Raw genomic sequence first — 22758 nt, 5'->3', positions numbered from 1 at the left:
GTTTGTATTTCTTTTTATTTTGGAACTGCATTACTATATGGCATACAGGAAAAAACTACCTATAAAGCCAAGTAAGTGTTAAACAAAAACTCTCACTGCAGCCAATCACTAAGGACAGTGCACATTTGATATAATATGGATGAGGGTACCAAATGATGAGCATGTTACCATCTGGCTGTGGTGAGTTGGCATCTATGGAGGTGCCGCAGCCCTGCAGGAGGAGCGTCTCATCACTGTGAGAGCCCATCAGCATGGGTTCAGACAGGAATGAGTGGCTGGAAGTGTCCTGGGTGAAGTACTGAGATAACTCTGTCTCTGAGCTCAGGGAACCCTGCTTCAGGTAAATGAAAGAAGACCACATTAAATAAAAAGCAAGATGAAAACCACAATTACATAAAAAAAAAAAAAATCTATAAAAATTAATTGCTTTACTATTAATGTATAGATAAGCAAAATAGTTCAACTCTCAACTCAACACACAACCTCAGTTTTACTTCATTTCACAGATGTTGGCAGAAACATAGCAAGCAAGTTAAGGAAGAAGACAGCTGGCCAATGTAAAATATGGGTGTCAAAGTGCAGATGTTCAATAAAAAATAGTTTCACAAATGTTTGATATGTTGTTTGTTAGGACTGAAGGGTACAGTGAAAGAAGATTTGCTAGAGAGAAATATTTACGCATAACTGTATATGGCTCTATATTAAATTTCAAATATATTCTCTTTTTTGTCAGAAATTGAATATTATTATTGGCCATAAAGGTCTAAATTTGGATTTAATAAAACATGAAACTGCATCTCAACGTACACCTGTTAAATGGGGCCATATGAAAATGCTACAGTGCATCCCAGCGCTTTACTATTTCCACATTTTGTTATGTTACAGCCTTATTTCAAAATGGATTCAATTATTTTTCTCAAAGTTCTACAAACAACACCCCATAATGACAAGGTGAAAGAAGTTAGTTTGAAATCTTTGAAAATGTATTAAAAATAAAAAACTAAAAAAATCACATGTACATAAGTATTTGCGTGAATATTTATGTACATGTGTTTTTTTTAAAGAATAAGAAAGATTAAAGAATAAAGATTTCAAACAATCTTCTTTGTTTGTAAGAAGTCAAATAATGAATGTGATGTGAGGCTGTAACATAACAAACTGTATTATCATGTAAATTCTTTTCATATCAGTCAATATTGATAATAAGCACACTACAGTTCAAATCTTTATTCTTTAGTTAATTATGCTGACAAACTTTTCCTAATTAAAGGACTTTATTACTGTTGCCGGTCTATTCTGACAACACTTGCAAATCATGGATGTCGGATTCACATCTTCATTAAAGTCTTTCAAAGAGTGCGCTTGGCCGTTCTGTTTGTAGCTTTGCGTGAGATGTTTGCATTATGGCATGAATGCAAACACGTGGTTACGTAATTTTACAGTCAATAAAATTACAGTTTTATTGACTGTTTATTTACAGTTTTTTCATTGTACTGGGAAACATGCGTTCTATCTGTGCATATGACAATAAACACTTTGAATCTTGAATCTTCAATCTATGAATATGACAAATTGACACAATTTTATTGCGGAGGGAATTATTGACATTATACAATATAGAGTTTTGAATTTGATATAGCTACTTTTAAAAATAAAGCTTTTTAATACGTTTAATGTTAAGAAGAACTACAATTATCAGTTCAGTATATTACAGTGACAAAAACGGATGTGCACCTTTTGGAAGAATATAGTTTTTCTGCATTCATAGATCATAAAATGGGAGTTTGGAAGCCCAGACAAGCACATTAAGACAAACTGAAGCATAGCTGGTGATGCCAGCAGGACAATGACTCTAAACATCAAAGTAAATCTACTGCAGTATGACTTTCAGCTCTGAACAGTGGCCTGGTCAGAGCTGAGACCTCAACCCAAACAGTGATGCTGTGGAGTGACCTTAAAACAGATGTTCACTACAGACACCCTAAAAAAGTAGCTGAGCATTCACACTCACACCGGATGGGCCTGTACTAGTACCTAAGTTGGGGTTTGGTATCTTACTCAAGGACACTTCCAAGATGTGACAGGAGGACACCAGAATTCAAACCAACAACCCTGAGACTGGTAGACGACTGCTCTACCTTCTGAGCCACACTCGAACCTAAGATTAACTAAGAGGAAAGAAATGACAAACTAAGCATTAAGGATCATGGAATGAGTACTTACTCTGCTGGCAGGTTCAAGGAATCTTTTCATGGTCCAGCTGAGAGATGGAGAGCTGTCTCCCAAGCCGTCCTTCATTGTGGGGTAGGAGCTCTTACAGGGCAGACCTACAGATTATAATGTAAACTTAAGTACACCCAGAAAGATCAGACGCCCAGAGACATTCAGTGAATTTACTTAACTATATATTTTACTTTATACTATAACAGGTACATCTGTTAAACGACGATTCTCTAAAATGACTGATTGACAGCGTTTTGGAATTTTAAAAATGTGCAGTAAAAGTGACTTAATTAGGCTTTTGTGAGGCACTTTGTGTTACATTTTCTGGCAGACCTTGCTGTCTGCAGCCTTTTGTTATGCACTTGCACAGTTGGAGAAAGTTGATTAGAAACCTACATGGTGGAGAAATCTGCATTCTCTGACAGAAATCTACCAGGTTTCCCTAATCCCCTACCCTGATTTCAAAATCCTGGTTTCCTGTTTACACAATACTTATGTAAATGCGCTCAATGATTGAATGATTGTAGGTGAAGTTATCAGACCTTGGGAGAGAGATGAGTGTCTGCTCTTGTTCATTTTGTCCCTGTGAGTGGATCGAGCTATAATTTGATCCATCTCCTGTTCTGATACCTGAAAAAAAAAACAAAAAAACAACACGAGCTATCAAGAAATTTTGTCAAAAACACAGCATAACACCGAGGCGACAAATATTGGGAATCTGCATGCCAACTTTCAGTTTGAACATTAAAAACATGTAAAGGGACACCTTTAAACATGGATAGATGTTCTACAAACTACTTAATTTGAGGCAGGCTATGTTGGAAAACCTATCGTCTGAGCATAACTTTACTCAGTCGCCTCTGCTGATAAAGTCATTTGTCAGGATAAAATCCGATCAATATGTTACTCAGACCTGCTCCTCATCTCTTCGATACCAGTGGAATTTTTTTGACATGTTTCAAAACATCCATTGAGATACTTCCAGATGTGTCCTTGAACAGAGATCCTCAAGAACTGAGGCTGGCCCATGTATAGGCTTCTTACGCACTAGTGCATCGACTTTAAACGTCTTAACAGAGAATGAATCAACCTATAGAAGTAGAAACAAACATCTCTTACCTTGGGGTTCGGGTGCCTGCTTATAATGAGACTAACCGGTCCTGGACCGCATTCACTAAGGATGGCATAGGCCTCGCTGAGAGCAGCATGACGAAGACTGACTGAGTCCACCTCCAGTATCTGATCTCCACGACTGCGAGGAGACGCACAGGTGTTAGCACAGTATAGTCAATCACCTCTCCAGTCTAGAGGGTGAAGTTCCAAACTGAACCCCAAACTGAATAATCTTGGGGTCTAGGTAAGACCCGGTTCTATTCCTAATCCTATTTTCTTTCACCATCCGTTCCCCTTTCTGGTATATTTTCTGTGCACCATTATTCATCCCAACTGTTTATCATTTGATCTGTATATTATTTTAATCCCCTGCATTGATCTTGGTAGTTGTTCATTGATCTCAGGAGATCAATTATCTCTTACATGTGACAGTTAATTAATTGGTTCTGGTTAATCAATAACTCACTGGTTTTAGCAATGTGATCATCTCTTATAACTGATGTGCTGCCCCATAGTAACCATAAAGAAGTTGATGATTTATGTTTGCTACATTCTAACATTACATTTTGATTTGATGACATGAGGCCTGTTATCAATAGTAAAATTGTTAACTCGTATTTTTACACTTGTCGGCCCTAAACATTAGGGCTCAGGTCAATTTCAGACAGAAATATTTGTCTGGTCCACACTCTAGTCCAGTTGCCACAGAATAGCACCCTCAGCTTACTGTTAACCAAATTGCCCACATATACAATAATGTCAACAGTTTTATGAGCTAATAGTGAAATCGTGTTGCTCATCTAATATATTATATTTACTTCACTTGTATTTAGTTCAAAGATGACTGATCTTTTTACCTGAGCCTGCCATCCATCTTGGCCACAGAGCCCAGTGCCAAGCTGTGGATGTAAATGCCAGGGGCAGAGTTTTCCAAGGACAGACAGCAAACTCCAATCCCTAGCCCAACACCAGGCTCTAAAAAAAGTCAACATTTACGGTCAGAAAAAAGGACATCCTGCACGCACACTACACTCTGAATGTAAATAGTTAATGATAGTTAAAAGAACTTACACTTTACAATAATGTTGAATCTGGGGTAAAGTATTCGGGCAGTCGTATCCAGTAAAAGCACAACACCGTAGTTTACACTACTTAAACAATTCTGTTTTATCACTGAAAAGGTTTGAGTTCAATTCCATTACTGAACAAGTCTTAGTATAACTTAGGAGATTATCTGCTGTACTAACACCTTTGACTTAAAAACTAATTTTATAAGTTTAGGTTTTCACTTGGACTACGTCCACTGCAGTACATTGAATTTGTCATTTGTTCCTGTCAAATTACCTGACACTTCAAACTGTGAGCGTGAAAAACCTTCTGATTTTGAGAGGAGAGTGTACAGAAAGGTTCGAATTTGTAATCTTACTTACAGTTTCAAATTATCAGCTAACCTTTATTAAGTGTGACCTCCATGACGATGCAGTCCTTCGGACCAGGACCGGGGACTTTGCGTCCCTCAGCCTCATCAAACCCAGACGGGACGGTTGTTCCCCCGCTGGCATTAGAGTTGGGTGAGCTGGAGCGACTGAGAAGGGTTGGGGTGGGACATGGTGTGAGGCTTGGACTGCGCAGGCGAGTTCGAATCGTCAGTGTCACTACACCTTTTTTCAGTTGCTGTTGAAAAGAATATTAACAAGATTCAACGTTCAACATGTCAAGCTCAACTCACAAATATTAATTAAAAACCTTTTGTCTGAAGGAACAAATACTTGGCTACACATTTTTTAGTTAATGTTAATGTGATGCTGTTGTGTACCATTTTCTATTAGACAGAACAGTACGCTGTAAACATGAAGCCCACCTTGAAGGTCTGGATGGCCTGTTGGTGCGTAAGTCCTTGGAGAGACTCTCCGTTCACTTCCAGAATCTCATCTCCTACACAGATGCACACAGTTAGACTGAGATGTAAATGTACATGAATGATTTGCTCATGTTATACATATTACTTTTTAAATTCAGTAACAGAGTGGAAAGCTACCTTCTTTCAGCCGTCCATCAGCTGCTGCAGCTCCATGGGGGAAAATAGTCTTGACAAAAATTCCCATGTGACCACGTGCTGAGTCCTGCCCACCCACTATACTGAATCCTAGGCCCTGAAAAGGTTAAATCTCAATCAATTACCAAAAGAAATAGAAAAAGCCAACATTTTGTAAATATTATTATTTCTAGACATAAAGGAATGGAAATCAATGCTCTTTAAGCTCAAATTTCATCTTTTACTCACTGTAACTGAGCCAAATCATAACACCATATTCAAAAGACAGACATATTTTCCAAAAACTGTAGACAATGTTCACTTGTTGACCTTTGGGGGAAAAATCCCTTCATTCTACATGTACAGTCTTGCCTGGGCTGCTTTCAAAGAGACATTAACAGAGTTGGATGTGTGCACACTGCTAAGGAACGGCATGCTGACAAGCTGAAGGAGAGGTGCATCCTGTCCCACCTAAAAACTGTAATGACTCCTGGTGGACCCCATGCAATTTGTTTATTGGGCAAACGGGTCTGCGGAGGATGCAGTCATAATTGAAATGCACTGCATCAACTTCTGAGGGGGGGGGGGGGGGGGGGGGATAAATTCTGAATAAACTGTTTGTTGACTTCAGCTCGGGATTTAACACCATCATGCTGGAGCTTGTGCTGTGCCTGAGCTTCATTGTCTCTGTACCTTCCTGAGAGACAAGAGGCAAAATATTTATAGTCCCCCCTGAGCATCAGAACAGGAGCACATGCTCCCTTCTTTCCTTTATCTGTATACAAACAGCTGCAACTCCTCTAACTAACTCTGTGAGGACTTTAACTTTGCAGATGAGACAATTGTGATTGGAGCTGGACTAAAGTTTATCTAAAGGCTGATAGAGCTCAGTAGAGACTGAATTTTGATTAACTCCAGGAAAATGGTGATGAGTTTTAAGACATCAGGAACTGAGATGGATGGGAGAAAAACAACAACAAAAACCATTTAATCATTTGTAATTATTTAATTAGCTTTTACTTCCATCTTTTCAGTCTCATTACCACCAGCTTTGCACGGAAAATGTAACACATACTTTGTGTTACATGTAACATACAGGATGGCACCAGTTTCAGACACATTGTGCAGTAGGAGTGTATAATTACAGGCACGACAAACATTATTTTAGCAGTTGACCATATGAATTTCAGCAACAAGGCTCCAGTTCTGTTATTTTTGTCCCCAAAGTTCCTGTCGAAATCAAAAGTGGCTTTGTTGTAAATAGACATCTGTGGATTGTCAGCGCTTTGCACCAAAACTTTAGAAAATTGACTAGTTTCATGATCTAACGGGTAAAAAACTGCTACAGCTGCAAGAACAACAGAAACTTACAAAACTAAAAAACGTCCCACCCTTCTATAGACTTTACAAAGAGGTGCTGCATGTAAGACAGCAGATGTACAGATCAGATGGCCCGGACTTTATCCTGTAAGGCCTCGTTGTATAAAGTCACAATAATCAAAATGTGTTTAAAGTTGCTACAGTGATACAATGGAGTTACTGTACCATATATTGTCTGTAAAGTACTGTAAAGAGACATTTCAAGTTTTAATATTCTTTTAATAAGCAAAGTGAGTGAACACATGGTACTGCTGGTAGTGACTATGTCAGGCTTATGAACTAACAAATAAGTAAAAATTAATACATTCATTAATTTAGTTAATTTGTTTTTGTTTGTGAAAGTGAAATTCCCCTTGTTTACTGATCATTTGTGGTCATTTTGTTACCATGTAAACAGTGATGTCCTACTGAAACACACAATAAACTAACATTAGCAATAAACCAATCAATGCTGAATGTGATGGATGTTGGGTTGCCAGGTTAAACTACTTCTTGAGTTTTTAACACAAAAAGTCCACTTAAGGTCGATCGAATGATGATGGAGCACTAGAGATTTGTTCGCAGAAGAAATACAGTGTGTGATCAAAAAGCGTAGCACGGAACTAAAGCAGACGTTAGAAAGAAACGGACACACACTCTGTCTTTCACACACACACGTGTTACTGTGAGCATACATGTACATATTTAGAGAAGAGTGCAGTTTTATTTATGCTCACATGTCAAAGGAGTGCACTCACCTTGCCTTGGCCTTTCATCAGCACTATGGTCGAAATAATGGATGGCTGTGCCAGTCGCCATGGAGACTCCACTTGAACAGTGCTCAGAGAGCGGGCTGATTTCCTAATTATCTGATATTCCTGAAAGATAAAAGATACATTCATAAGACAACAGAAAAGCTGTCTTTTTCATCATGTAAAAACAGGAGATATTTATACAGCAATGGGATTTTTCTTCCCTTGTCCTCATCTGTTGTGTTGACAAAATTGAATTTCGCCACCTGTACTAAAATCTGTGTTTTCTTGTCTTTCAGTCTCATTCAGGTGTAGCTGCTGGCAGTGTCTTGATTCCGTAACGTTAGTGGATTCTGAATGTTGTCCACTCTGTTTCCTTTCCTCAATTAACCTCTCATTAACTCGGCAATTACTGCAGTGATCCTTGTCTTCGTCATGGTGACATAGCAACAAGGCTTTGATCCAGCTATGGGTGTTTGGGTGTATAGGGGTGATGACAGTCATCAAAATACCACATTGCACGTTTATTAAGGGCTACTTTTAGTAAACTTGCAATATATGTGATAATACTAATCTTAAATGACCCTGTCACACTTTTTTGTTTTTTCTGCCTCTTTATTCTTTACATCAACATGGATGCAGGTTCATGATTCTTTACCAATAACGGCAACATCCAGTGGAAAACACCTGCCTTTTCCTTTGTGATATGTATATAGTCTTGATGTAGATCTTTACAGGTTCAGATTGGATAAAGATAGAGGTGATGCTTTCGCTGACCTGTCTCACTCCAGCAGCATCCAGTTGTTGCGGTAAGGAGTGTTTGCGTCTTGCAGGGGGAGGTTTATCCACTACGTCGCAGCTCACACTACTCTCCACAAATAGCTCATCATCTTCACCCACTGACTCCAGGCGGCTGCTCCCTACTAACCCAAAACAGAGAAAATATTTAATGTCTCTGAACAGAAATTGTGTTTTCAGTTTAAACAGGTTTATGAATCTAAGGCATGTCGAACAGTGTAAGGTCAGGAAAACTTCGGTAGCACTGCTTGCACAGGCTAGAGCACTACTAAAGTGACAAAACATCAAATCAACTCTCATGTCCTGATTCTAAGTACTGTTTGTTATAACCAGACCGATAGGATTTTTAAAATATGTCATAGAATGTAAATATATAATCTGCTGCATGAGGCTTGAGATACACTTGCTGTACAGTACACGTACGCCTATGCAAATATCTCAATGCAAGTATCGACCTTGGGATCTGCAACGCTTCATGGGTGTGGGGCTGCAACAGGAGCCTTTGGGAGCCTCTCCCTGAGTTTGTTCTTCTAGTTTTTCCGGGTTAGACAACTGCAACCACAGAAACACACACATATTTGCAGGTCATCTGACTTTTAGCTGGTAGTTCCACAATTAAGCCACAAAAAGATTTTGTTAGTGTATTAACCACAACTACAGAATTGCTTTATAGCCAGACTTTTAGAAAGGAATGTCTTTACATGTGCACATTGAATTGTAGTGTATGAACCTTGGTGCGTGAGCTCTGTACTAGTACCAGATGATTTGTTCTACTGCTGGACTTGAAGGAGTCAGTTCAGTGGATCCAGGTGTGTGAGTAAAATACATCCAAAATGCATAACACCTCCATCTGCAGGTAATGTTATTGTGTTCAAAGGGTAGGACATCCTGGGGCAGAGCCAGAAAACACTGGCTCACATTATACATTCCCAGGATCCTGCAGGAGGAACTGAAAATACCGAGTGGGAAGAAAGATGCCCGGACTGCTGCTATCACAACCTTTGAGCAAGTAACTGACTCTCGTCCAACAAAGAAACACCCCACACACAGAGGAACCGACATAAACATGCATTACATATTATATGTGTGTACCGAGTAGGGGTTGTGCAGACTTGTGCTGCTGATGGAGGTCTGGGGCAAGCGAAGGGGACACGTCTGAGACAGAGAGGATGAAGGTCCGCAGGTGCTGACCAGGTCTGGAAGACTAGTGGATGGAAACTGATCAAAACCCACATCTGACTCCTCCTGCAGGGACAGGAAGAAAGTTAGGATTTCGCGTGTGTGTGTGTGTGTGTGTGTGTGTGTGTGTGTGTGTGTGTGTGTGTGCTTGCCCTTCTACATTTGTATTTGCAAATTTGAATTTGGTATCGCTTGTTATTTGTATTATTATTATTATTGAGGATAAGGACTTGCTGTCAGGTTAAGATTAGGTATTTTATTGTGATGATTAAAGCCATTAGTGTCTGAGTGTGCTCTAACCCTGCTGGCCACCACCAACTGGACCAGACCAGTTGTGGAGCGGAGAATGGCAACGGCCTCCTGATGAGTGAGTCCTACCAGAGACTGACCATTAATCATCAGCAACTCATCACCAGCACGCAGTCGACTGTCCCTGAAACACACATACACACATGCATTTAGGAAAATGTTAACCTGTCTCTGCATGTGGATAAGCATTAAAATAGGTTTGCCATGGGAACCAACTTGCATCTTAGTTTGATTTAATTTAGTGTGGAAACTAAAATAGAAACTACATTTAGCTCATGGAATATTGTAACATGATCTACGCATATAAAAAGGTACAGTACCAACAACACACTGACTTCCCTACCTGTGAATGGCACCACCTTCCTCTATATGAGCTATAATGATTCCGTGAGGAGAACGCTTGGATCCCCGTCCTCCTGTTATCTGTATGCCCAGGCCCTCCTGACCCTTCACCATATGCATCTTCCAGATGTGGCTGCCCTCTCTGGGCTACAAATGAGCACAAACAACACATGGGGGACACATCGAATTATAGTGTTTTTATACAGATTACGCGCCGGGCTCTGAGTGCAGCCTCCTAAAATACCCTAAAGAATAATTTTATTGAAGAATAATTTCAATCACATGGTCAATGTTACTGTAACTGTGGTTGAAGTGTACTTGGACATTATTATATGGTACATACCTATGAAACAGACACTTTGCAGCACTAGAAATGGTTGTATTAGCTTATTAAATGTGCATTTGTCATCTACTCAGTTCCTGATCAGTGGATGACATGTGACAGTTTGGTGGCACCAACATTCCATCCAACTACTCAACTACTGAATTTATCGTCCACACAGGACTAATTTTGAAAAACTCTCGGCTTGATTGCAAAAATTCAAAAGCTGAATTTGGTTATCCCCTCCTCCATTGCCAGCTGTGCGATAACAGTCTTTTAATGAAATATAATTATGGTTTTCTGGAATTTGAGTCACTAGAACTGGACTTTCTTCTTCAAGCGTTAATTCAGTCGGCCTAGTTTTTGGATCTGCACTAATCAGGTGGCAATGACTCAGCTTCCAGATACAGTAACTTCACCTGAAGGTCTTAGAACCTTCACTGGCAAATTGGATGGTTTGCAGTGAGATTTACACATTAATGTCCCCCTAAGCATGAAATATAATAACTTTAGTCAATTTTTTTTTAAACATTTTAACTAATCATTTAATTTATATTTATATATTATTTATATTTCCTATAGAGTTGGACCTGATATTTGGGTCAAATGTGCAATGATATCGCAATAATTCTCTTAACCTAAGTAATCAATCACAAGTCAGTATATATTTAACAGGATCAAAAAATGTGGTGAAGGCAGGAATGTTTTATTAATCGAAAATTTTAAATAAGAAATTGTTACAGTTCTGTGTTTCTGTCTGAAAGCAGAACAAATGCTGACAAAATTGCAGCTACCAGAAACTACTTTGTAACATGTTTATCTTCATTAAACCAGATATAATGTAAATCACACCAAGCTGCTATAGACGCAACACAGTTCTGCTGTCTACATATGGGACATCTGGGCCTCATTAATCCTGCATGTCATGGCCTCATTTCCGTCTTTGTTTTTTTAAGCGGGTTGTGTTTTATTCTAGACATCGACTACATGGTGGTTTCACATTTTACGATAGGCTGCACCTTTACAGTGTTAGTGTAGAAAATTAATGTTTGAGCTTGGAGAAAACAATCATTACACCGACAAATAACCTTAAATGTTGTCCTGGGCCTTTGACTTAAAATAGGCTCATTAGTTCTGTTAAACTCTGTTAACAGCTATTAGCCATTTAATGGCTTGTGAATTTATATGAGAGATGTCATCTTCATGTAGGGCACAAAGCCATCCAGCCTAGCTCCACACATTATTCTTCATTTACAGTCCCTCTGATGTGCTGGGATGATGCACCAGATGTCTTTCTGAATCCTCTGACCCACATGTTAAACCATTATCCCATTACAAACTCTGGTCTCCTCGTACCAGTTGTTACAGGGTTGTGATCCTATTTATTGTCTAAGACATCTGTACACAGACCTGAATGTTGCTTCTGAACCAGGTTCTTTTGGGTTGATTTGAACTGAACTTTGTGTATATGTTTACAGCAGATAACTAGGTCTAACTATGCAATTAAGACACAGCTACAGTGAACAGTGTTCGAATCTCTCTGCTCTGATTCAAAAGTTGGATTCACTCAATTTTGGACTAAAACACTTGTCAGTTGGTTCAGTTTAAGGGTAATACACAGTAATTTCCGGGGGCATCTGGTGATTGAGTGATTAGGACTAAAGTACCATATAATTGTAATGGCAGTTTGAATCCTGACCTGTGGACACTTCTTGCTTAACATAACTTTCATTTATCGCTCTAATCTCCTGTTTGTCCACTGTCAAATAAAGGCTTAACAAAAGTATAGATAGTTCTCCTTAGTTAGATATGTCCTAAGCTTTTTCAGTCTCATCTTTGGTTGGTAAAAGTAGGTTGTCAAATATTTATAATCGTACTTTAAAAAAATGCACAATAAATTACAGTTCTGTATGTCAGCAGTGTATCTTACCTGGCTTGAAGCTTCACTGCTGAAGGAATCCATTTTGCCTTCTAACAGCTGACTGTGACACCTCGCTGGCAAGGTGGCAGTGCTTCCTCTGTGCAGACTTTGGGGAAGTGGTCTCACCTGAGCGAGGACGCCTGGGCTCTCCACTGTTGGTGAATGTGGGGAGTGGATGCAAAGTGAGTCATCTCCTGAAGGACTAACTTGTGCATGAGCGGCGCTCGGAGAGTTGTGGCCATTGTAACAGCTCTGCACTTCAGAGCCAGTACTGTGTCTGTTGTCTCGGTTAAAAGAAGACCGTGATATTACACCAAACTTGCGTGTGCGTTTGCAGCTTGCCGATCTGTCCGAGGGCTCAGACAAACCACTTCGATGCTGCTTGTCTTCACAGCCGTCACAGCTGACGGGGGTACCGTCACTGCCATTCACACAGGGAGGGAGAGGAGCCTTTCGCTTGACCCGTCGCAGCATGATCAAGTAGATATAGCCTCTATTCCAGCACTGGTCAGCAAGGTAACTGTCAAAAAAGAATTGAAAGGATAATGTGGTCACTGCATACAGACACAAATACTATAAATCCTTCCATCTATAGAGTAAGTCAAAACAGGTCCGATTTTTTTTATTTGTTTCTCTCCGCTCATCAAACTACCAAAGGATAGACACGGAGTGCAGGTTTGGCTTGGGCCTCTCCCTAAAATCAAGCCACAGTCCCGGAGTTTTCTCAGAATAAACTGCACCAGCCATGATTCAATTGTTTTTGGACTACAAATGAGTTCTGTGGTATGGATGATTACACAATATCAATACCACTCACCATCACTCACGAGGACAGACAAACTGTAGAGAGATGATATGTTTGTCTTCAAGTTTAAATTTGAAAAACAATGTAGAATCACATGTCACACAGTGCTGGTATCAGATCCAACCACAAGGAGTTATAAAAGCTCTGTAAAGCATCTCCACACCTACACACCCTGGAAACACTCCAGCTTGGATCACGTCCACAAAGCGGCTTCCTGTGCAGGCCCAAAGTGGTTTTGATTACAGAAGAGGAAACCAGAGAGAATGATGCTGATCTGTATTGGTTGTGTTGTGGCTTATTTGGGCCACATTACTTTCAAGCCTTTAGTGACTAAGAGCATGAAATGTGACATGTATGAATTCATGTGTAGCATTTCCTAAATATCCCAATTTTTGATTCACCTCTAACAGCAGCTGAACAATGGGGCTGACCAAATCATTATGGTGCTCTCCCAGCTAACTGTCTCATTATCTTGTAGCAATCAACAGCTGTACCTGGCAACACAGAAAGTCTTTTTACTTTTTTCATTAACTTAATATTAATAAAGCACATTATGCTAGTACATGTGTTATTTCATCAGAAATAAATTAGGATGCAAATATTTGCACCAATAAAATTCAATTCAATTTCAATGTCGGTAGATGTCAACCTAACCCAAAATCTAATATTATAACAACGCACAGTTAGGTAGTACAAATGTTCTTGCACCATCTCAAGTAACAAAAGTGGTCAAGGAAAATACATTTTTTAAGTTGAAACTTTAAAAATCTGTATATGATTTTTCCTTTTAGGGACCTCAGTGCCATTTTAATCAATGTAAACTTCCCACTGTATCAATGTTTTATTGATACAGCAGAGTCCACTGCTGAACTTCATACGATACTTTTTCTTAAATGTTATTGTGACATCCAGTGTTTTTAAAAAGCCTGAGCACAATGCAACACTTCCTTTCCTAATTTTCAGACGAAAAAGCCAAACTTTTTATTAGGTTTCAATCATTAGACCATATACAGCTTTGGTAACTTGACTAACCTGTTACGAGGTACCTCTCAGAACGGAGAGGAAAGATCACAGTTCAGCGATGGTTTAGCTCTAAAACAATGTAATGGAGTATCAATGTGTCAGGTATTTAATTTACCAGATTTCTTTCCTTTTCACAATGGATGGATTAACTTGGTTTCTTCCGTTTACCTCATTCTTGCATTGTGCTAATGATATATAATCTAATTTGTCATTGCGATCAACTTCCACAAGATTGGCGCATGGATTCAGATTTCACTAAAGTAGTCTTACCTGGCTCCACTAACATCCACCCCCACCATCAGCTGCCCGTTCAGAGAGAGCAGTTCATCTCTCAGTTTGATCCCACCACAGCAGGCTGCTGGGCTCTTCTTCTTCACCTCTGTAACCCAGATGCAGCCCACATCCATGATAGGACCTTTGTCCCTCCTCCTCCTCGCGCCTCCCTTCTTCCTTCTGTCAGGGTCCCCAAAAATAGGGATGTTTCCAAAGCTAAGGCCAAACTCAGATGAATCGCCCTCATCTTTGCTGAGGGAAACAGCTTGAACCTCGACATCTAATCCTTCTCTGCAGAAGGTTGGGCTTGGTGCTGGAGCTGTGTCACCCTCCATAAAGTTAAACTTTATGTACTCCACCAATTTCTGAATAGCAGCCAGACACAGGGACATGTCCTCCGCATTAATGCTGTTAGCACTGCTGCTACTGCACAAACTATCCCCTTCCCCACTGTGGTAGGTGTCGTGATCCACATGCTGGGGGAAGAAGAAGAAGAGAGGTGACCAGTGAATGAAACTGGTGAAACATTTGAATTAAAGCTCAGTTTTGGTTAGTTGTTATATCACCGTTTATATCAGACGATTTAAAGCAGGCTGTCTACATGGTTACATTTCGCAATTGTTTGTCTGACAAAACACATGTTTTCAACATTTTACATGTGTTCACCATGGGGCTGGATTACCCCAAAATAGGTCTGACAAAGCAAGCTGTTGCCAGCAATAGTGAAAAAAAAAAGAAAAAAAAGAAAATATGCTTATAGTTGAAGAATAACCCTGACATATTTTCTTTTATTGTCAAAAAAATGAGCAAGGCAACTATCTCTCAGTTCTTTCTCATGTAATTTGTCAGTCTCAGGCTCTCAGCTACAAGCCCACTGGCTCCAACTAATGAGGTTCTTTAAAACCAACCAACAAATCCTAAATATATCAGACATTTGCCATAAATCCTGTTCGTTGGGACTTTCTCCTCAAGGCAAACTCTCAAAGTAAATCTGTGTGCGATGCACTTTTTGCATGTGAAAGTGATATTTGGCATGAGAATTTGCCCCATAGGCAACAAAGTTGCAAAAAAAAGCCTAATTTGGAGGAAGCTTTTGTGATGTGTGTCACACTGTTTAGCTTTATATAATTCGGCCCTGCTTAAATGTAAACTGTATCACCTACATTATCACCTGCAATGAGTCAGACAGCAGTGAATAGTAAAAATACATTTTTAGCAAGTAGAAAGCAAGTAGCAAAGACCCACCAAGCTTCAAGCTTCTCGAAATGGAACTACTACAAACAAAACTCTTGGCCAGTGACCACATCTTCTAGTATGTACAGAAGACTGGTTTTTTTTTAGGGAAATGGAGAAGCTCCTTCTTCTGACAACAGTTGCCCTTTGTGATTGGCTGAGATCTGCTTCAGTACAGATACCTTTTGTGCTCCACTTTCAAACAGCATTTGTCTGTTGTCCATTAATAGATACCGTGGACAATGGAGCTTCCTGTTTACACTCATGGATGTTACGCAAACTCGCTTCTCTAACCTTTAAGCCACCACTCCCATTGTCATTATTTAACCAGCATCTTCCATTCAAAGAAGGGCCCAAATCCCACCTACCACAAGCAAAATATTAGAGTAAAGTCAAAAGTACCTTGAAGCCACAACTGTCCTGATTCCGATTGTGGTTCTGCTGTGATTTTGCGTTCTGAGCCCTGTGCCAGTCCTCCAGGAGTGGAAGGATCCCGAGGGCGTTGTCCTGAGTGATGGGCATCCTGGCATCCTGGGCCTTTAGGGGGGTCCCTCACCAACAACCACACTGATGCTTCAATAATTTATTATAGGCGTATAATCTAGTATGGGTTGACAGCCTTAAATCCATCTCTGGTTCTGGAGAAACTGTTCAAACTCAACTTCCAAATGAGTTGGAAAATGTCTGATTATTGGCAGGATGTTTCTGCTGTGGTCTCTGCACCATTAGGCCTGAACCTAAAGAGAACACAACTGCATGTCACATTGTAGTAATGGATTTAAAAAAGCCAAATAAGGTAAAAAGATACAGAAAAACATGTTTTTGTCACTTAACCCCCCCCCCACTTTTTTTTTTAAACTAGTAATCAACCTTAACTGTGAGTAGGCTACTTAACTACTTGTTAATTATTTGAAAAAAAAGAGGCTTTACAGTTTCCTGATCATGATTTAAGTTGGAAACGTCTCACATATTGAGATTCCAATATGTTACATCCCCACTGACGTGCCACCCTAAACCAACGATTCTAATAAATGATATGGGAAACAATCTAAAGTAATCAGAGTATCCCGGAGGAGACCCCACTTTATGTTACTTCCTCAGTTGCTATGGTTAACCGAAGCAAAATAAATGACCAGATCTTGTCGATTATTGTGCCAGATTTATTAAACAGGGTTATTAAACGATAATGAACAACAAAAGAAAAACAAAAAAGGCATCATTAACATCAGTAATTAACTAAGGCCTAACGAATACTTTGGGAAGAAGGAAGGAAAAACACAACAAAATAATAAAAAAAAAGGAGTCAACACCAGAAACTCATTATCTGTCAATTTATGACAGTAACACACAAACCAAACCAAAAAGCACCAAAAACACAAACTTACAATGTTCACTACAAAGTGTCAAATACTCAAACACAGGTTTACAAGCCTCACTACAGCATGTCAGCTGCAAGCTGTTCACATGAAATCCCAGCTGCCCAAATGCTAAGGGGTACTTCACTTTTATAAATGGATCTTCTGTGCCAGCTTGATTGGTGGAAGGGCATGGTACCGGTCCAATCAGAAAACAATATTGAGGCAGGTAAAGCGCAAGTTGATTGGTTCTCTGGACTGGATGCCACACCAATCACAATACAAGTTCCAACAAATAGCATTTAAAACAGAATTTTGTCAACGCTCAAGCCCATCAAGCTTTGTTAACTGCTGTGAACCATCTTGTGATCTTGTTGGTCTGTTAGGTTAAAGTGGCTTACCTGCGTATGTACGGTTTGTCTATAAAGTTCTCTGAATCATTCAGATTTGATGGTGATGAGAAGATGTAAAGTAAGCAGGACACAGTATTTGGAAAACCTAATAAAAAAAAATACATGGACAGTGTTCTAGTGTCTCCATGCAACAAGTGCTAATTTGAGTACAGTCGTAGCTGAAAAGGTACGACTGTACTCGTCTACTGACCTACTATTGCAGTAGCACTGACCCACTGTGGTGTCAAAACCCAGACTCTAACTCACCAACACAAAGTCAGGGCCTGTGTTCATCTCAAAATCGCATTGTCTACAAAAACTATTTCAGTTTTGGAAAGACCAGGCACCATTAAGAACAATGCCGGCTAAATACATTATTATGGGAAAACACATTATGAGCAGCTGGAGTCAGGGTGGGATTCAATAATGGCCAATCAAATCAGCTCCTCTTGTCCTCTTTAAAGGAGCAGGGAAGGAAAAGAGCTTGAGGTCTCAGAGGGAATGTTCATCTGCATGAACCTTTAGTCACAAACAGAACAAAAACCTCACTTACCACCCCAATCATCAGAAATTATTTAAAACCCAATATATCCAATGGACCCATGATGAGTCTATTTAAACTTAAGATTGCAACTGTAGACAAAACTAAAAAGTGGCTGGTCTCACTCTGTTTCCCTGAAAAAAAAAAATGGAATCAATAACTGCCTGGATGATCCAAGCTTAACTGCTATAACTTCTATTCTACAACATGTTACGTCTTGTAAATGACTGATATTGTCTCAAACATGCTGAACCAGCAGTTCTTCATGGCCCCCACTCAAAATAAAGTGCTCCCATGTAAAGTGAGGAATCTGGGTTGACCCTTCATTTACACGCTTAACTACAGACAGAGAGCCGAGTTTAGCCACATCTGTGGCACATATAGACAAAATACCAGGAGACCACACTTTAATGACTATGCAGAGCTTGGGCTTCAAATAAACTGCTGGGCTTTGTGGTACCATCTGTCTCTACTATTCCTGTACACTCCAAGTAAAGGCCTGCCCTGTTCTGGCCAGAGCTCCCCTGTGGGCTGGTTTGGGAGGCAGAGGTTTGCAAGAAACTACTGGAGGTGAGGATATTGTCGAATCTCAGGAGGAAGAAGCTGTCAGAATGTGACCACCCTTGTTGCTGATCATCCTGAAGAAGCTTAGCATGCACGACAATTATTAAACAATGAAGGATTTTTTTTCAGACCATTCCTTAAAATGAACAAACAGATCCTTTGCCTCAACAAAGAGACAGAGAACAATGAAGCCTTAACCTTAAGTGGTAGGGTCGGTCAAACTAAAGCCAAGTCCCCATCCGCCTATCTAAAGAAAAAAAAAAGAAAAAATTGAAGATGAAAGATGAAACCATGAAACCAACCATTTTCAGTAAGAATGAACCGACAGCCTCAGACATCCATACTGCTGTTAAAATGTACCACAGCTGTTTTATTCAAACAAAGGGAATTTGCAACTGCAGGTTAATTTACATGTCTGCACTAAATAAATTGTGTTTTTCTCGGAAGCCATGGAACCCAAAGAGGTATTTAAGATGACAATTAGAAACAACAAAGGTAGAACACAAAACCACAATTCTAGTCTTTTTCACCGCATCCAAACCAGAGAGGTTAGCTCCAGCCCTGGTTGCATAAATTGTTTATCTAGTCTATATTATCTAGTCTCTCCTAACAATGTTTAGAACATGTTCTGTCTCATATTTCTAATGTCACACCAGCGGAAACTTCAAAGTCAGCTTGTTGTGTCTCCAATAATAGGGTCAGTAGGCTGTTAACAGCTGTAACACTGTATCTGAGCAAACCAGGCCTTTTTTTTTTTTTTTAATAAAGGCTTTAAATTATAATCTTCAGACAGACAGAGGGGAGACACAGGAACTTAACCAGTTCATCAACTGTTGACACACTGTTAAATGACCAACCTTGACCAACAAGACAATTCCATGAACGACCTAAATCCTTCTAAAGGGAGCCCTTCCCCCACACAATCTCTCGCTCAACACCTGTAACAGAATGAAACAAGCATCCACTGATGCAGATTTACAGCGGCACTCCAGCGCTGTCATCTATCACTGAACCTAACCGTTGTGTAAGCCCAGAGATATAACCTCCAACTATGCATTTGTCTGCACATCAAGGAAATACTTTAGAAATAACCATATGCAAGATGCACCTCTGCACGTGACCAGTGGGGCAATATCTCAGCAGCATCTTGGACTCACCGCAACAATAGCAGAAAGTGCTGAATGAAAACCTTTTACCATTGCTTTTTCTCTCTGTTGTTATCATTGCCATGAGCTTTAACTTCATTCCCGGTCACTGGGGGATTTGTTTATGCTGTGCAAAAACAGAAGGTTCTCAAGAAACAAATTCTGTTTATCATTTTAATTCCTGCAGACACACACATGGAAGTATGTGAACAGAGACGCTGATGGCGCAGCTGTAAGTAGGTACTGTATATATATCCCTGTCCTCACTATAGTTTATACATACAGTGGCAAGAAAATGTATGTGACCTCTGTCATATAACACAGACTATAAAAATACTTTGTACGTTTAATGAACACAAACATTAATTACCTTCTAATGCTGATGGAAAATCTGAATCAATCCTTGGGTGGTTTATATCTCAACACTGTGTAAAAGTGATATCCAGAGGATTAAACCTTACAGTAGCTGGGCTGATTATATGTCAACTTCCTTAAACAAGGCTTTATTCATTAATAACCCCCTTGCAATACATCCATAGCAATGGCTAGACAGAAATCTGCTCAGAGGGTAACATCTGAGGATGTGAGGAGAAAGGAAGCAATATCCGACTGGATTATAACCACTGGTGGCAGCTAAAAGAGAAAAGGGGGCATGAGACAGACATGGAGGAGTTGCTGCTTTTGATCGTTAGCTGTGTTGTTGTGTGATGTGATTGTGTTAAGGTAGTTTTAGTTTTTGATCATCCAAACACGTCAACACGCTGCATAGTTTGCTGAATTTACGACATATCGTCTCAATCACGTGCAGGTCAGATTACGATAAGGTGAAATGCTGTTATAACGACCTTTATAATGACAGAGTAACATGTCAAAATAAAAATACAAATACAAAAAAAAAAAAAAAACATGAAAATACTGTAAGAAATAAGAAACACTAGCGGGAATACACCGTCGTAATACACAGCCCCCTTAACTTCATTTTTGGTTCCAAATACCAAGTTTCTTGTCTGAATTAGTTTTGATGCATTTCTTTGTAACTTTTTTTCTGTTCAGCTGTGCATCTGACTCTATCATCAATAAAGATCGCCGAGCCTGTTCCAGAAGCAGCCGTGCAGCCCAGATGAGCTCACAGTTGAGCTTGTGTGGTTTGGATCTTTTCTTCCACCACACTTTGGTCTTTCTCTCACTTTGGTAGCGGTTGAGGTTCGTCTTGTTCTCAGCAATTCGTCAAACTTTGTGTTCCTGAACTTTTGTGGCTCATATGTGTAGTTTTTCCAAATCCAATCTGGTTTTCTGGTTCTTATTGCTGATAGCAGTTTATATCTCATGGAGATTTCTTTAAATAGTAAATTATGTGGAGGTCAATGCTGTTGTTACGGAGTGTAGTTTGGGTTTTTCTTCACAGCTATCACAAAGCTTCTGTCATCAGCTGCTGTATATTCCCCTGGCCGTCCTCCACTGTGTTTGTTGCTTAGTGCACCAGTGGTTTCTTTCTTTTTTAGGACATTCCATATTTTTCTCTTGGCCATGCCTAAAGTTTGCGATTGATTTTCCTTCTCTTTTCACGCAGAGACAACAAGTGAAGGAGATTCTCTATGTTGCTGTTTGTCAACACGGATTAGTTTGCCACTCTTTGTTAGGGCTTCGGTCTGACCTACATGTCTCCTCCCGCCCCTCCCCCCCACTACCCTGTGTCCTTCCAGGCACCATATGGCCAAAGATTAGAAAAAGCCCCATTTCAGTAGATCCGATATGTCACATTGTTACAGAATAAAGAAGAAAACAACACTGATGTGTTCTACTGTAGCCTGGACACTTGCTGGTGACACCTGCTTTCAAAACATGTTCCGGACCATTTCAATTTATCATAAGAGGATTGCATCTCGTTCGGATAAACAGCATTGCTTTTATATATATGACATATCATCACAGGCAGAAGATAGTATTTTTTTTTATTATTACCGCCACAGCTCTTCTTCTAACACACTTTAGAGCTGTTTTGTGGGTTTTTCCAAAAGTTTGGGGGGTGTAGCTTTGAAGGGATTCTTTTATCAAGTATATTGCAGCAAGTGCAAACTTCTGGAATATTCAGCAATTAATCTGTCCAGTTGATATTTGTCCTACAATAGTTAAAATAGAAGTGGGACTTATTGTGAGGCAATAACACATTACATAAAACTGTTCATATTGTATTAACGTTTGAGATGGTATCTTAAGGATTCAGTCACCATTGTAATTCATACCGGTTCTATGTGCCTCTGTTTAGCATCCGGAGTGTGATGTGAAACCCACAACAGTTGGTGCTGTAATGAATGTGTGAAATTTTTGTAAGCGTTTCCTGATTTGTAGTAAAAATAAATAAATAAATAAGCAAAATATATTCTAAAGAAACAGACCCAGGTAGTAATTAGAGGCGATGGTGACGAAGACAAATATAGGTTGAAGGTGTGAAGCCATATCAAGCCATATCAATATCAAGAACCTGATTGGTTGATCCTTTTATTCAGTATTTGCCTTAAAAAGAACAATGTGAGATGCACCACTACAGTTTAACCACAGCCGGCACAGGATTACAACATCAGACCTCAGCTGAAATGGGTCTGAGCACCACCCATTACATCGCTGTGTAACCACACTAGTCACAAATGTCAGCGATTGTCTGATTCAGTTCTGCAGGTGACACAAATAAATCACATCATACATCTGCTAAGCAGAATTACTGAGGGCAGCACATCCCAGTGCCAAGGAATAATAGGAAAATATTAGCTGGCATAAGTCTGACACATGCTTTAAAGATTTGCATCAAGAGGAAGTAAGTTAATAATCAGTGTTTACTTCTCTTATTTTTTTTTACAATATTGTAACTTTTTACCAGACACCGTTAGGATATTATAGGACACGGTATGTTTGGAGCCCGGGCAGGGGGCACTAGAACAGGGGAGGGATTAGACATTCTTATTGTTTCAGGCCACAGTGAGCTGCTGTCAGCAGTTTATGTGCGCACTGGGCAGCGGGAGCAGAGCAGGCTCATTCTGTCTAGAACCTCCCTGCCTTCATCCAGAAGTGACCCCGTC

At 39.7% G+C, this 22758-nt stretch overlaps 1 protein-coding gene across 3 annotated transcripts in view; it reads right to left on the bottom strand.

Annotated features, from left to right (window-relative positions):
- Positions 1 to 22758, bottom strand: part of pdzd2 (PDZ domain containing 2) — a 39984-nt gene that overhangs the window by 13125 nt on the left and 4101 nt on the right. The window contains exons 2-18 of one of the 3 annotated variants that reach the window (XM_067521813.1): positions 16090 to 16424; positions 14452 to 14930; positions 12363 to 12873; positions 10112 to 10257; positions 9760 to 9892; positions 9373 to 9525; positions 8736 to 8832; positions 8260 to 8405; positions 7489 to 7608; positions 5375 to 5489; positions 5198 to 5271; positions 4788 to 5010; positions 4194 to 4311; positions 3343 to 3475; positions 2766 to 2853; positions 2224 to 2327; positions 169 to 334 (exon numbers count right to left, since the gene is read on the bottom strand). In XM_067521813.1, the coding sequence (XP_067377914.1) occupies positions 169 to 334; positions 2224 to 2327; positions 2766 to 2853; positions 3343 to 3475; positions 4194 to 4311; positions 4788 to 5010; positions 5198 to 5271; positions 5375 to 5489; positions 7489 to 7608; positions 8260 to 8405; positions 8736 to 8832; positions 9373 to 9525; positions 9760 to 9892; positions 10112 to 10257; positions 12363 to 12873; positions 14452 to 14930; positions 16090 to 16209 (2926 nt within the window). In that variant the 5' untranslated portion in view covers positions 16210 to 16424. The remainder of the gene's footprint in view (positions 1 to 168; positions 335 to 2223; positions 2328 to 2765; positions 2854 to 3342; positions 3476 to 4193; positions 4312 to 4787; positions 5011 to 5197; positions 5272 to 5374; positions 5490 to 7488; positions 7609 to 8259; positions 8406 to 8735; positions 8833 to 9372; positions 9526 to 9759; positions 9893 to 10111; positions 10258 to 12362; positions 12874 to 14451; positions 14931 to 16089; positions 16425 to 22758) is intronic. The other 2 variants (XM_067521815.1, XM_067521814.1) reach the window with 2 other exon arrangements.

The sequence above is a fragment of the Channa argus genome, chromosome 11 (assembly GCF_033026475.1).
Source record: "Channa argus isolate prfri chromosome 11, Channa argus male v1.0, whole genome shotgun sequence".
Classification (NCBI taxonomy): domain Eukaryota; kingdom Metazoa; phylum Chordata; class Actinopteri; order Anabantiformes; family Channidae; genus Channa; species Channa argus.
This window is presented reverse-complemented; position numbering and strand designations above follow the sequence as displayed.